The 15,068-nt window shown below is 44.9% G+C and overlaps 1 protein-coding gene across 1 annotated transcript in view; it reads left to right on the top strand.

The window, feature by feature from the left end:
• BRCA1 (BRCA1 DNA repair associated) overlaps positions 1-15,068 on the top strand; it is a 134,928-nt gene that overhangs the window by 92,385 nt on the left and 27,475 nt on the right. The window contains exon 17 of the mRNA XM_044299957.1: positions 6,826-6,903. Coding sequence (XP_044155892.1) covers positions 6,826-6,903 — 78 coding nt within the window. The remainder of the gene's footprint in view (positions 1-6,825; positions 6,904-15,068) is intronic.

Genomic DNA, 15,068 nt, shown 5'->3' with positions numbered 1-15,068 from the left:
TGGAAATGCATGCGAATGAGCCCAATAAAGCTCTGGTATGGGATGCTTTCCTCCACGGGTCCTTACATTCTAGCATTTCATACATTAAAAAGGATACCAACCGCTTGGAGATGGAGCTGGGATCTTGGTGTAATACACTGGAACAGCAATAGATCCATCACCCGACAGACTCTAATAGAAATGCTTGGCTCCAAGTGGGCAGGAAATACTTAACAACACTTAGGGACAAAGCGGACAGGAAAATGTTTTTTTCTAAAACAGACAGCCTTTGAGCTGGGGAATCAATCGGCTAAATTACTGGCTCAATTAGTCCATCATAATTCACCCTCTTCAACAATATTAGCAGTCAGGAGCCCTAACTGTTGGGAATCCCGCATCCCAGAAATCATCCTTCAGACCTTTACACAATTCTACCAAGAGTTTTATATAGATCTAGTATAACCAAATCAGAATCGGAGATTGCCACATACCTAGGGAATCTATCCCTTCCCACACTTACCACATCACAGTGCCCAATTAGATCAACCAATTAGTTTGGAAGAAATAACACAGGCCATATTAGATCTGAACAACGGGAAGTCGCCCGGCCCGGGTGGGCTTCCTAAAGAAGTCTATGCCAAATACGCGGAGGAATTAACCCAACAATTATTAACCACCCTTAATGCAGCTCTGGAAACAGGACGCTTGCCAGAGTCTTTTTACGGAAGCCACAATAATACTATTACTCAAACCTGATAAAGACCCCCTAGAATGTGGCTCTTATAGACCCATCATATTGTTGAATTTAGACTACAAAATCCTGACATGGGTCTTAACGTCACGTTTGAACCGGGTGATTCTGTCATTGTTTCACCCGGACCAAACAGGATTTATGTCTGGAAAGTCCACTACTGAAAACATCAGAAGGGTTCAGGTGGTCACACAACTGTGGTATTCCCTGAATGTAGAATGGGCCTTGGCTTCGTTAGACGCAGCCAAGGCATTTGATTCCATAGAATGGGCCTATTTACTTCAATGCCTGAAGAGGTATGGCTTCGGTCCACTGTTTATCAGATGGATCAATCTTTTATATAGCAATCCGAGAAGCAGGTTATTAATAAACAGGGAATTATCAGAAACCTTCCATCTACATAGAGACACAAGACAAGGATGCCCTCGATCACAACTCCTGTTCGCCTTGGCGATTGATACATTGGCAATTAGGGTAAGAAGCAATAATATAATTGGAGTGACCATGGGAGACAAAGAAGCTCGCATAGGAAAATTATACGCAGATGACATGATTTTTATACCTTTCTTCACCCAATACATCTCTGAGGAGCAATACAATTGATAGACTAATTTGGGAAATTCTCAGGCCTCAAAATCAATTGGGGGGAAATCAGTGTATATGCCCCTGGGCAGAGCAAATTGGTCAAGACCTTCTCATGTAGAGAGATTGAAGGTAGTGGACACTTTCAAATATCTTGGGGTAAACATCACTAAACACTCTCAGGCCATGTCACTTAATATTTATCCCCTAATTGGTCATATACGGAACAAATTACAAAACTGGAAGACACTGCCTATTTCAGTGGCAGGAAGCATTAACTTAATCAAAATGATTATACTCCCTAAGGCACTCTACGCTTTGCAACACTCAGAGGTACATATACCCAAATCAGTATTTAGAGACGTAGACTCTCTGACCAGGGTTTTTATTTTGGGCAGATCCCGAGCTAAGTTAAAGAGGACCTTTCCCCAATTATTACAATGTGAACTAAGTATACAGACATGTAGAGCAGCGACCGGGGATCTCACTGCACTTAGTATTATCCCCAGGCGCCGCTCCGTTCTCCTGCTATGCCCTCCGGTATCTCCGCTCACTAAGTTATAGTAGGCGGAGATTTCAGTCACTAAGTTATGGTAGGCGGAGTCTGCCCTTGTTCTGCTCTAGCGCTGGCCAATCGCAGCGCAGAGCTCACAGCCTGGGAGGTTATTTTCTCCCAGGCTGTGAGCTCTGCAATGTGATTGGCCAGTGCTACAGAGGAACAAGGGCAGACTCCGCCTACTATAACTTAGTGAGCGGAGATACCGGAGGGCATAGCAGGAGAACGGAGCGGCGCCCGGGGATAATGGTAAGTGCAGTGAGATCCCCGGGCGCCGCTCTCCATGTCTGTATACTTGGTTCACAGTGTCATAATTGGTGAAAGGTCCTCTAAGTCTTGACACGTTAAAACATCCTAAAACAGAAGGGGGTATGGCACTGCCGGACTATTATATATTATTTGGCAGCCCAGCTATGGCTCATTATCCCCTGGTATTCATCTGATGATCTGCCCATTTCAGAATACTTTCTAAAACATTACCTTTAAATGCTGCACACTATAGTCAGTCCTGGAAATGCCCCCTAAATTCCAAATACCGTTGCTGCCACTGCACAAGTTGGCGCAAATGACTTGAAGGGGACGCCAAATCACTAACCTGTTTCACAGAGGTGGTTTCTGACATACCTCTATGGTCTAATGAATCGCTGCTGCAGGTGGTCATGGGGGCAGAGAGATGGCAGCTGGAGTAAAACCTTGGGAGATCTATATGACAAGGGAGTGTTTATGACATTTGAAGTACTGTCCCAGAAATATCAATCCCCCAAACTCAATTTTTCTCCCATTTGCAGCTTTGCTCAGCTATTCAGAGTAAATTTCCAAGTACCAGCATCGTAATTACTAAATACCCACTTGGTTAGGACCCAGAGGACTGGTATCAGCAATTTATTCCCATCTCATGCAAGCAAAGGTCAGTGCTAATCCCCTTACGATAATAGATAAATGGAAGAGACAGATACCCACAATTACAGAAGAATTAATAACAGATTTATTAGAATCACATTTACAAATGTCACCAGCAGCTAATAACAAAATAATACAATGATATATTATAAATCAAGCATATCTCCCACCAACTAGGCTGTACAGTATGAGCAGAGCGTCGTCTACAGCATGCCCAAGGTGTGGGGAGCTGCAGGCGGACTTCTGGCACATAATGTGGAGATGTAACCCGATTGCCACATTTTGGGAAGAAGTGACACCCTTCCTATCGAGCTTATTGCCGGTCCAGGTGGCATGCATGCAATCCAGAGATCTGCCTACTGGGAATAATAAACGAGGATAGTTGGGACCACTATACAACAACATTTTTAAGGGCTTCTTTATTCATGGCACGTAAATGCATTGCTTTGAGATGGTATAATCCCAATCCGCCGAACCGGTCTGTGGAAACAACAAATAAACCAGATTCTTCCGTATATTATGCTGGTGTACAAGCAACGCGACAAACCCCAAAAATTTGACAAGGTTTGAGGTCTGTGGTGCGGTTCCCCCCCCACACACAGTACTCGTCCTTGAGACTACGACTATATTAACAGCTCGAGATTCCATGGCTCAGTCGGCTCAATGGGAATACCTGAATGGTGTGTACAATGTAAGCCATTGACTGGAATAAGGAGACGGTGTCAATGCAATGAGCAATTTAATTGTTCACAGTTTATAGACAAATGTAAGTTTTGCTTTAACTTTTGTACTAAGATGTGTATCAAGAATGTATGTCCGTGTACCGCTTTTCTTGTTAATAAACAAGTTTAAAAAAAAAAAAAAAAAAAAGAAAGGGGGGTATGATTTATTTCAATGCAATGGCATGTACTTTCACACTAGCGTTTTTTTTTTTCTGGCATTGAGTTCCGTCCTAGGGGCTCAATACCGGAAAAAAACTGATCAGTTTTATCCCCATGCATTCTGAATGTAGAGCAATCCGTTCAGGATGCATCAAGATGTCTTCAGTTCAGTCACTGTACGGTTTTTAGACTGAGAAAATACCGGAACATTAAAATGCATAAATGCCGAATCCGGCCCCAAGTGTTCCAGAAAAACGGAACCGGTTTTGCAGTCTGCGCATAGACCTTTAAAAATGTGAAAAAGATAAATACCAGATCAGTTTTTCCAGATGACAACCGGTGAGACGGATCCAGTATTGCAATACATTTGTGAGACTGATCCGCTTCCGGATCAGTCTACAAATGGTAGCCGTTTGCATACAGATTGCCGGATCCAGCATGCAGTTCTGGCAACCGAACTGCCTGCCAAAATCCAGCAACACTAGTGTTTAAGTACCCTAAGCCATCATTTTATAATCCCCACTGATTCTGAGAAGGAGTTCTGATTAAAGGGTATCTGTCGGCAGCTTTGTACCTATGAAACTGGCAGACCTTTTGTATGTGTGCCTGACAGCTAAAGGCATTTGTGTTGGTCCCATGTTCATATGTGCCCGCATTGCCGAGAAAAGTGATGTCTTAATATATGTAAATGAGCCTCTAGGAGCAACGGGGGCATTGCTGTTACTCCTAGAATAGGGGTGTACAACCATGCGGAGCTGAATTACAGTTCCTGTACTCTAGCTGGAGCAGGTCAGGATGTCATTGACAGCAGGAGACCCGAGGAGAAGACAGAAGTGGTTTATTGCCACTTCCCTTCTCCTCTGATAGGTGCATAGCGCTCATTGAGAGCTATGCAGGAAATAGAGGACATAGCTATGCCACTTCTTTTATTGGACCCAGCGATCTTGTGATCGCCGGATGTGCCTCAGGGGCAGAGCAGAGCTGCAGGGTCTTAGTAGACCTAGATCTGCTCTGCATTGTACAAACTAGGCTGTTTTTGCCTGTAACTGGGGATCCTTTGCAAAAAAAAAAAAAAAGTGGCTCACAAAGGTCTTTAACTGTCCTCTTGCAGGACTTATGTGGCAAAAATATGTTACAAAAAAAGTAATTAAAAAAAAATAACATAAAATAATGAGGCAGAAATATACTAAAAATAAGTAAAACAAAAACGCCCACCTACGTGAAACTGTACGCATTTATATAACAAAATGACAGACATATAATAGGGAACGAATTTTAATAATTTATTTTGGTTTCAAGTTGCATATTTAAAGAATGAGCCACAGTTTGAGCAAAAAAATGACTTTTTAAAATGTTTTGCACAGTTTCCCCCCCAAAAAACTATAAAAGAAAAAAGTTAAATATTTTTAAAAAAAGCACTAGGTGTCACATGAAAAAAATGTTGTAGAAATTATTTTGTTTGTACAAAAAAATGTGTGCTAAATCACAGAAAAGGGAAAGTGCTTACTGGTTATTGCAGGACACTGGTCACACAGATATAACCTATAACTGGGGGGCAGGAGGCGGTAATACCCATTGAGCGCAGTCATCTGCACTGAAGGAAAGTGCTTACTGGTTATTGCAGGGCACTGGTCACACAGATATAACCTATAACTGGGGGGCAGGAGGCGGTAATACCCATTGAGCGCAGTCATCTGCACTGAAGGAAAGTGCTTACTGGTTATTGCAGGGCACTGGTCACACAGATATAACCTATAACTGGGGGGCAGGAGGCGGTAATAACCAGTGAGCGCCGTCCTCTGCACTGAAGGAAAGTGCTTACTGGTTATTGCAGGACACTGGTCACACAGTTATAACCTATAACTGGGGGGCAGCAGGTGGTAATACCCATTGAGCGCCGTCCTCTGCACTGAAGGAAAGCGCTCGCGCTGTTTCAGGGCACTTGTAAAATAATTTGTATTAGGAAATCCCTTTAAAGCCCTTATTGCACTGCACAGTATTCAGCCAATTACTCTCATCCCTGGTATCTGGCCTGTATAATCATGCTGCTGAACAGCCGATATCACTCGTTGTCGGATGATTTGCAATTTTGCATATTTTATCAGGATGACAGATGTACAATAATCGTCAGTACATCTCCCCGTGTAATCAGGAATGTGCTGGCGATAATGAACAGAATGAGGGAGGAATGACTGATATTGATCATTCCTCACCATTCACCTTGCATTGGCCTGTGTAATAGGCACTGATCAATAATTATTTTTTTTATTTTTTTTGCAGTCCCTTCAAATATGAAATAAGATCAATATGACAATGCAGACCTAAAAAGCTTGTACACCTCTGTCCTAGAGACTCTGCTCTCTCTGCAACTGCCGCCTCCTCTCCATTTTAATTGCCAGGACCAGGCGCTGAGCACATCACCACACCTGGTCCTGTCAATCACAGTGCAGAGGGCCCTGCAGTTGCAGAGAAAGCTGAGCCTCTAGGTGTAATGGTAACGCCCCCTTTGCACCTACAGGCTCATTTGCATATATTAAACATTTTTTCTCAGCAATGCAGACACATATGAACATAGGACCAACACAGATGTCTTCAGCTGCCAAGCGCACATAAGGCCTTGTTCACACATCCGTTATTTCCATCAGTTGCTGTGAGCCAAAACCAGGTGCAGGTCAGAAAGACAGAACAGGTGCAAATACTTTCATTATATCTTATCTCTGTGTAGCCTCCACTCCTGGTTTTGGCTCGTGATAACTGATCAAATAACTGACGTGTGAACAAGGCCCAACAGGTCAGCCAGTTTCATAGGTACAAATCTGCTGGCAGAGGCCCTATAAGTGCTGCGACCCCCTTTACAGTCTTTCACTTCATAGCTGTGTCCTGGACACCTAGCTGCTGCTGGAAAATGTAGCTGACCCTATTTAATCGGGCCTTGGCACGGTGAAGCCTTCATTGTGGGGATTGGTGGGGCCCAGAGGTCAGATCTGGTCCCTGCACAACTGCGTCCCAGACACTTAGCTGCTGCCAGTCCTATTCAAGTGTGCCCAGAGTACAGATCCCTACCATACAGGGATGGTAATTCTAGCCGTATCATCACTATGAGATGGGAATACGTCTACTGGTTGTGTCTTTTATCCATTATACTCAATATAACATCTATTTCCCTTTCGTTGTAGATGAACATCTTGTGTGTGAAAGGACTTTGAAATATTTTCTGGGAGTTGCCGGTAGAAAATGGGTGGTTAGCTATGAATGTAAGTATGATTTTAGATTTTAATATCCAAAACCATCATATGACATATGAAAGTGATGATCTATGAACAGGCCCATTGTGTTGGTGAACGGAGTACCTACAGTTCCATATAATAGGCACACACATAGAAGAACTGTTTGCTTCCAGGGTGGAAGATGTCTGTAATGTGCCATGAAATGTCCTGACTGGTTTTCCTTGGAACACCCAAAAATAAAAATAACAGCTGTGTGTGCCCTAGAGGCCCATAAATGTCTATGGACACTGTTTATGGGATCCGCGGCCCAAATACGGGCAGGTGCTCCGAGCTGCAGGCATTGAGGGACTTATATTTACATGTTTATGCCACCATTGTGGACGTAAGATTATTATGGCGCAGTAATTTGCCTCACTTTTTAAAAGTGGGTGGGATTTAGCGGGTGGGTGTGTGACCTCTCATGGCCCTGCCAATTTACCGTCTTTTATTCCAGGAACTGGCATTTTAGGCCCGGTCATGAAAGGGTTAATGGCATTGGCTGAATGTTTGGGGTCTTTGGAGCCAGTCAGAAGTCTCTGTGTATTGTATAATGGTATCTGCCTGTATTTCTCCGCATTGAGGACCATGCTTCCCGGTTGCCTGCAGACACTTATTATTGGACCGCTCTCCAGCCCTTAGAACATATTTGAAATTTGGACTCGTCAGTTCAAAGCACCCGCTGCCACTTTTCTGCACCTCAGTTCCTATATTTTCATGCATAGATGAGTTGCTTGGCCTTGTTTCTATGTAGAAGGCATGGCTTTTTGGCCAACATTCTTCAAAAAGACTACTTAGAAACCTAGAATGTTTCGGCAGATAAGAACCATTTGGCCAATCTAGTCTGCCCAATATACTGAATACTATGAATAGTCCCTGGCCCTATCTTATATGAAGGATGGCCTTATGCCTATCCCATGCATGCTTAACCACCTCCGGACCGCCTAACGCAGATGTGCGGTCCGGAGGCGGCAGCGCTGCGCGCAGTCACGCATATACTCGTCATCTCGCGAGACGCGAGATGACGCCCTTTGCTGGCCCGCGTATGCGCAGTTCGGGCCGGCATTTCGTCTATGGGGGTTTCGCGTCCTCAGCTTGCCAGCCAATGATCGCGGCTGGCAAGCTGATGATTTTTAAAAAAAAACAATCAGAGTGCCAGATAACAGATCATATTAGTAAATATGATCTGTTATATGGCTGCCTGCTCCTCTGCTGGTTCTTTTCGTCGGTTGGATCCAGCAGAGGAGCAGGCTACACAGTGAGTACACCCAACACTACATACTAGCCCCAGATCACCCCCCCTGAACCCAATTAACCCTTTGATCACCCCTTTGATCGCCCCTGTCAATCACTAGTGAAAGGAAAAAAGTGATCAGTGTAAACTGTCACTTTTTTTTTCCACTGGTATTGACCGTTAGGTTTTAGGTATAGTTTAGGCCCCTTGGTTAGGTAGTTTAGGGATCTGTTAGCGCCCAGCCCACCGCACCGCAGTCCGTTATTCGCTGATTAGCGTATCGCTAATCAGCATTTGTACTTTTATAGTATCTGGAAGTGATCAAAACTGATCACGGTCAGATCTATAATTGTATTAGTGTCACTTTAGTTCGCCCTCCACCCAAAACGCAGTGTTTGTCCGATCAGGCCTGATCGGTCGCCCACACGTGCGTTCGCCCACACCCGCCCCACCGCAGTGACAAAAACAATTTTTTTTTTTTAATCACTGCACATTCACTTTACACGCGCTGCGGCGATAAAAAAAAATCAGTTTTGATATTTTTTATCAACCGCAGCGGCCTCCGGTACTTCGCTAGCCTCCCCTTTGTAAGACGGGCGGGCTTTTTTTTTTTCTTGGGTAGTCTCAGGGAATACCCCTAAATTTAGTTGCCCAAATGTCAAACAGGGGGTATTCTTCTGAAGAGGCCTACAGGCTTCTGACCCAGTCGGATGAGGAATGGGAACCCTCATCTGAGGAATACGAACCTGTAGAAAGCAGTGGCTCTCTGACCCAAAGTTCGGACGAGGAGGCTGAGGTCCCTGATAGCACCAGGCGTACCCGGCCCCGTATCGCTAGACTGCAGGTTGCGCAGGATCCGCTTCAAGAGCAGCAGAGTGGGGCTGCTGCTGTCGGATTACGTGGTGAGGCATACACCAGCAGCGCAGCCCTCCCTGGACCTAGTCGCAGCCACCGCAAAGACGTGCCCGTAGAGCCCCTAGAATCCCTGAGGTGCTGGCAAACCCTGATTGGCAGTCCCCAACTTCAGCCGCACCTGTAGTTTTCCCTTTCACTGCCCAGTCTGGAGTTCGGGTTGAGACAGCTCAGATCGGTTCGGCCCTGGGATTTTTTGAGCTGTTCTTGACTGCGGAGCTCTTAGACTTAGTTGTGGCCGAAACAAACAGGTATGCCTCACAATTTATAACGGCTAACCCGGGAAGCTTTTATGCCCAGCCTTTCCGGTGGAAACCAGTCCAAGTTTCCGAAATGTAAAACTTTTCTGGGCCTTCTCCTCAACATGGGTCTAACTAAAAAGCATGAATTGCGGTCATATTGGTCCACGAAACAAATTCATCACATGCCCATGTTCTCTGCTGCTATGTCCAGGGCACGTTTTGAGGCCATCATGCGTTTCCTGCACTTTAGCGACAACACCGCCTCCCGTCCCAGAGGCCACCCTGCTTTTGACCGGCTCCACAAAATTCGGCCCCTCATAGACCATTTCAACCTGAAATTTGCAGATTTGTATACTCCAGAGCAAAACATCTGCGTAGACGAGTCCCTGATACATTTTACCGGGCGCCTTGGCTTCAAACAATACATCCCAAGCAAGCGCGCCCGGTATGGGGTCAAATTGTATAAGCTCTGTGAAAGGGCCACAGGCTATACCCACAAATTTCGGATTTTATGAGGGAAAAGATCAGACCCTGGAGCCGGTCGGTTGCCCTGACTACCTGGGGAGCAGTGGGAAGACAGTTTGGGACTTGGTGTCACCCTTATTCGGCAAGGGGTACCATCTTTGTGGACAATTTTTACACAAGTGTGGCCCTCTTTAGGCATTTGTTTCTAGAACGAATTGGCGCCTGTGGCACCGCGCGAACTAGTCGCGCGGGCTTCCCCCAACGGCTCATTACCACCCGTCTTGCAAGGGGGCAGAGGGCCGCACTGTGTAACGAAGAACTGCTCGCGGTGAAATGGAGAGACAAGCGTGACGTTTACATGCTCTCCTCCATTCACGCAGACACGACAATACAAATTGAGCGAGCAACCCGTGTCATTGAAAAGCCCCTCTGTGTCCACGACTATAATGCGCTCATGGGAGGGGTGGACTTCAATGACCAGATGTTGTCTCCGTATTTAGATTCCCGCAGAACCAGGCGCTGGTATAAGAAGGTGTCTGTATATTTGATTCAATTGGCTGCATATAATAGTTTTGTTCTCTACAGTAAGGCTGGGAGAACTGGATCCTTCCTCAAATTTCAGGAAGAGATCATCGAGAACCTCCTGTACCCAGGAGGTTCCGTGGCCCCATCCACCAGTGTAGTTAGCCGTCTACACGAGCGACATTTCCCCAATGTCGTTCCTGGTACCTCAACCCAACAGTCACCCCAAAAAAGATGTTGTGTCTGTAGCAGGAGTGGAATAAGGCGTGACACCCGCTATTTCTGTCCTGACTGTCCTGACCACCCTGCCCTATGCTTTGGAGAGTGTTTCCGGAAGTACCACTCACAGGTACACTATTAGCATAGGGATCATCTCACCAGGACAGGCACACAGGGCTATTAGGGCCCATTCACTCACACAGCTGCTGCAAACCTCTCCTTTCACCTGGGACAAAGTGCATAACGCACTTTGCCACATCTTTGGGCGATTTGCGCTTTGCACATTGACCCATGGAGAAGGAGAGGTTTGTTCTATAAAGGTGTAAAAAAACAACAACAAAAAAAACAAACACCAGTAAGCAAAAAGGTTAATGTTTAGTTCAAAAAGTTAAAAGTTTATATATTCTGTTCCAAAGTTAATAAAATTATTGCGTTGCGGCCTGTTTTTTTTTTTTTTTTTTTTTTTTACCTTCCAGGTGGACCAACCGATCGACTAGCTGCAGCACTGATGTGCATTCTGACAGAAGCATTGCGCAAGTCGGTGTATGCGGCGCTGCAAGACGAGATTTCTCCTCTGCAGTAACAGATACGTTTGCCGAGGCATACGAGCTGAGGAGGAGGCGGCGTTCCTATGCTTTGGCAAACACTTTGTATATAAAAAAAATCCCGGCAATGATTTATTCATCCACATCGATTGATGTGAATGGAGAAATCTGGTTTGCCAGGGCATACGAGCTAAGTTGGTATGGATGTTGGGCGGAGGTCCTATGTCCTGGCAGACGCCTTTCCCCTCCTTTTTTTTTTTTTTTTTTGGCAGAGATTTTTTCATCCACATTGATCGATGCGAATGAAGAAATCTGTGCCGTTCATTTTTTTCTTTCAGGCCAGAGGCTGAACGGAAAAAAAAATCTCATTACCTGTATGCTCAATATAAGGAGAATAGCAGAAACTCCTAATGCTGGCCATACATGTAATGATTGCGGAGACCCTCAAATGCCAGGGCAGTACAAACACCCCACAACTGACCCCATTTTAGAAAGAAGACACCCCAAGGTATTCTCTGAGGAGCATATTGAGTCCATGAAAGATTTAAATTTTTGTCCTAAGTTAGCGGAAAGTGAGACTTTGTGAGAAAAAACTAAAAAAAAATCAATTTCCGCTAACTTATGCCCAAAAAATTTTTTCTATGAACTCGCCATGCCCCTCATTTAATACCTTGGGGTGTCTTCTTTCCAAAGTGGGGTATTTATACTGTCCTGGCTTTTTAGGGGCCCTAAAGCGTGAGAAGAAGTCTGGGATCCAAAAATGCCCTCCTAAAAGGAATTTGGGCACCTTTGCGCATCTAGGCTGCAAAAAAGTGTCACACATCTGGTATCGCCGTACTCAGCAGAAGCTGGGGAATGTGTTTTGGGGTGTCATTTTACATATACCCATGCTGGGTGAGAGAAATATCTCTGCAAACGACAACTTTTCCCATTTTTTTTTATACAAAGTTGGCATTTGACCAAGATATTTTTCTCACCCAGCATGGGTATATGTAAAATGACACCCCAAAACACATTCCCCAACTTCTCCTGAGTACGGCGATACCAGATGTGTGACACTTTTTTGCAGCCTAGGTGGGCAAAGGGACCCACATTCCAAAGTGCACCTTTCGGATTTCACCGGTCATTTTTTACAGATTTTGATTGCAAAGTACTTCTCACACATTTGGGCCCCTAAATTGCCAGGGCAGTATAACTACCCCACAAGTGACCCCATTTTGGAAAGAAGACACCCCAAGGTATTCCGTGAGGGGCATGGCGAGTTCCTAGAATATTTTATTTTTTTGTCGCAAGTTAGTGGAATATGAGACTTTGTAAGGAAAAAAAATAAAAATTAAAAAAAATTGTGGGGGTTTTCTACTGTCTGGGCATTGTAGAACCTCAGGAAACATGACAGGTGCTCAGAAAGTCAGAGCTGCTTCAAAAAGCGGAAATTCACATTTTTGTACCATAGTGTGTAAACGCTATAACTTTTACCCAAACCATTTTTTTTTTTTATCAAAGACATGTAGAACAATAAATTTGGTGAAAAATTTATATATGGATGTCGTTTTTTTTGCAAAATTTTATAGCTGAAAGTGAAAAATTTCATTTTTTTGCAAAAAAAATCGTTACATTTTGATTAATAACAAAAAAAGTAAAAATGTCAGCAGCAATGAAATACCACCAAATGAAAGCTCTATTAGTGAGAAGAAAAGGAGGTAAAATTCCTTTGGGTAGTAAGTTGCATGACCGAGCGATAAACGGTGAAAGTAGTGTAGTGCAGAAGTGTAAAAAGTGGCCTGGTCATGAAGGGGGTTTCAGCTAGCGGGGCTGAAGTGGTTAAACTCCTTCACTGTATTTGCCGCTACCACTTCTGCAGGAAGGCTATTCCATGCATCCACTACTCTCTCAGTAAAGTAATACTTCCTGATATTACTTTTAAACCTTTGCCCCGCTAATTTAAAACGTTGACCTCTTGTAGCAGTTTTTCTTCTGTTAAATATTCTCTCCTCCTTTACCGAGTTGATTCCCTTTATGTATTTAAAAGTTTCTCTCATATCCCCTCTGTCTCGTCTTTCTTCCAAGCTATACATGTTAAGGTCCTTTAATCTTTCCTGGTAAGTTTTATCCTGCAATCCATGTACCAGTCTAGTAGCTCTTCTCTGAACTCTGGCCAGACCTCTCTGAAGAGTAGATATGTGTATCTACCTAGGTCCCTTGCCCCCCCGGTTTCTGCCAGTTTCCGAGTGGATGGCACTGCTGGGCATCTTCCAATTTTGAAGGGAAGTAAGCATGATGTGCACTAAGTTCTCTGCAAATGGTTTAATGATGTCCTCAATGCTGAGATATACAGGCAGATACGTATTCTTTATGCAGTCCCATCAGGGAGGCTTCTGACTGGCTCCAAAGTTCTTCTGCTGCATGACAACGACCAATGTCGCTGAGCAGTATTTCAGTGTAAAGAAGAATGAGGAGTCCTGGAGGTGATGATCTCCCTGCCGGGTTCCTTCAAAAACTGCGCACAACGTACCTAGAAGCATTGATGCGGTTTTAAAGGCAAAGGGCAGTCACACAGACTATTGATCCCATTTACATTTCTCTTTTGTTAGTTCACCTTGCGTTTGGTTAATTGATAAAAATAAACATATTTCTGTTTTTGAAAGCATTTTTACTTTGCAGCATTTTCTGTCAAACGTTTGCACAGTACTGTATCTGCCGCTTCCAGCCCCTCTACTCCACCACTGCGTTTGCCATGCCACCAATGGGGGTCATGTGTGCCACTGCAATCAATAACTACTTGCAGCAGTGACTTGTCCCCCAAACAGCATGTGACCAGTGACTAGCTGCCCCCATCTGTGCTGTAAGGTTACAAGCAGGGATTAAAAGAGCCAAAACCGAGCAGTAGGTGTAGTAATTATGCTTCTCTCCACAGGTCTGGCGAGGAGTAGGGCGGAACCCAAAAATAAGTTAAAAAGCTGGCAAATTGCATTTCTCATGTGGACAAAAATAATGCAAAATAATACAAGGCACTGACTGATCTATTGTGATTGTCCATATTGCCTCCTTTGCCGGCTTGATTCAGTTTCCATCACATTATACACTGCTTGCTCGTATCCAAGGATTACGACCACCTTGCAATCCAGCAGTGGCTGTGCTTACACACTATAGGCAGGGGCTTAGCTAAAGGCTCATGGGCCCTGGTGCAAGAGTTCAGCTTGGGCCCCCCTTCCCTCAGTGCTTTGTGGCCAGAAGCAGGGGAGCACATACCGTATTTTTCGCCCTATAAGACGCACCGGCCCATAAGACGCACCTAGGTTTTTGGAGAGGAAAAGAAGAAATTTTTTTTTTTTTTTTTTTTACCAAAAGGTGTGCTTTTGGTGGGTTTGGAACTAATGGTGGTCTGTGGATGGCACTATTACTGGGGATCTGTGGATGGCACTAGTATGGGGGATCTGTGAAGGACACTGTTATGGGGGGGATCTGTGGATGACGCACTGTTATGGGAGGATCCACTGTTACAGGCGGGATCCACGGCTGACACGGTTACAGGCGGGATCCACGGCTGACACGGTTACAGGCGGGATCCACGGCTGACACGGTTACAGGCGGGATCCACGGCTGACACGGTTACATATGTGCCATCCACAGATCCCCTGCCTCCCCTGCTCCAGTGCTGCAGTATACAAATATTAAATGTCTCATTCAATTAAGTGATTAAACATGCCCCCCACTCCTAATATTACCGTGTATCCTAACAGCTTCTGCACAACGCAGGGTGGCCGGCGCGTCACTCACTGACGTCACCTGCCTGCGCCGCCTGCTTTATTCATAAAGTAGGCAGCGCAGGCAGGTGACATCAGGGAGTTACGCTGCCGTCCGGCCTGCCTGCATTCTACAGAAGCTGTTAGGGTGTACGGTAATATTAAAAGTGTGTGTGTGTGTGTGTGTGGGGGGGGGGGGGGGGGGGGGGGGGGGCATGTTTAATCACTTTTAATTGAATGAGACATTTTATATTTGTATAGTGCAGCACTGGAG

This window comes from Bufo gargarizans, chromosome 6 (assembly GCF_014858855.1).
Source record: "Bufo gargarizans isolate SCDJY-AF-19 chromosome 6, ASM1485885v1, whole genome shotgun sequence".
Classification (NCBI taxonomy): Eukaryota; Metazoa; Chordata; class Amphibia; order Anura; family Bufonidae; genus Bufo; species Bufo gargarizans.
This window is presented reverse-complemented; position numbering and strand designations above follow the sequence as displayed.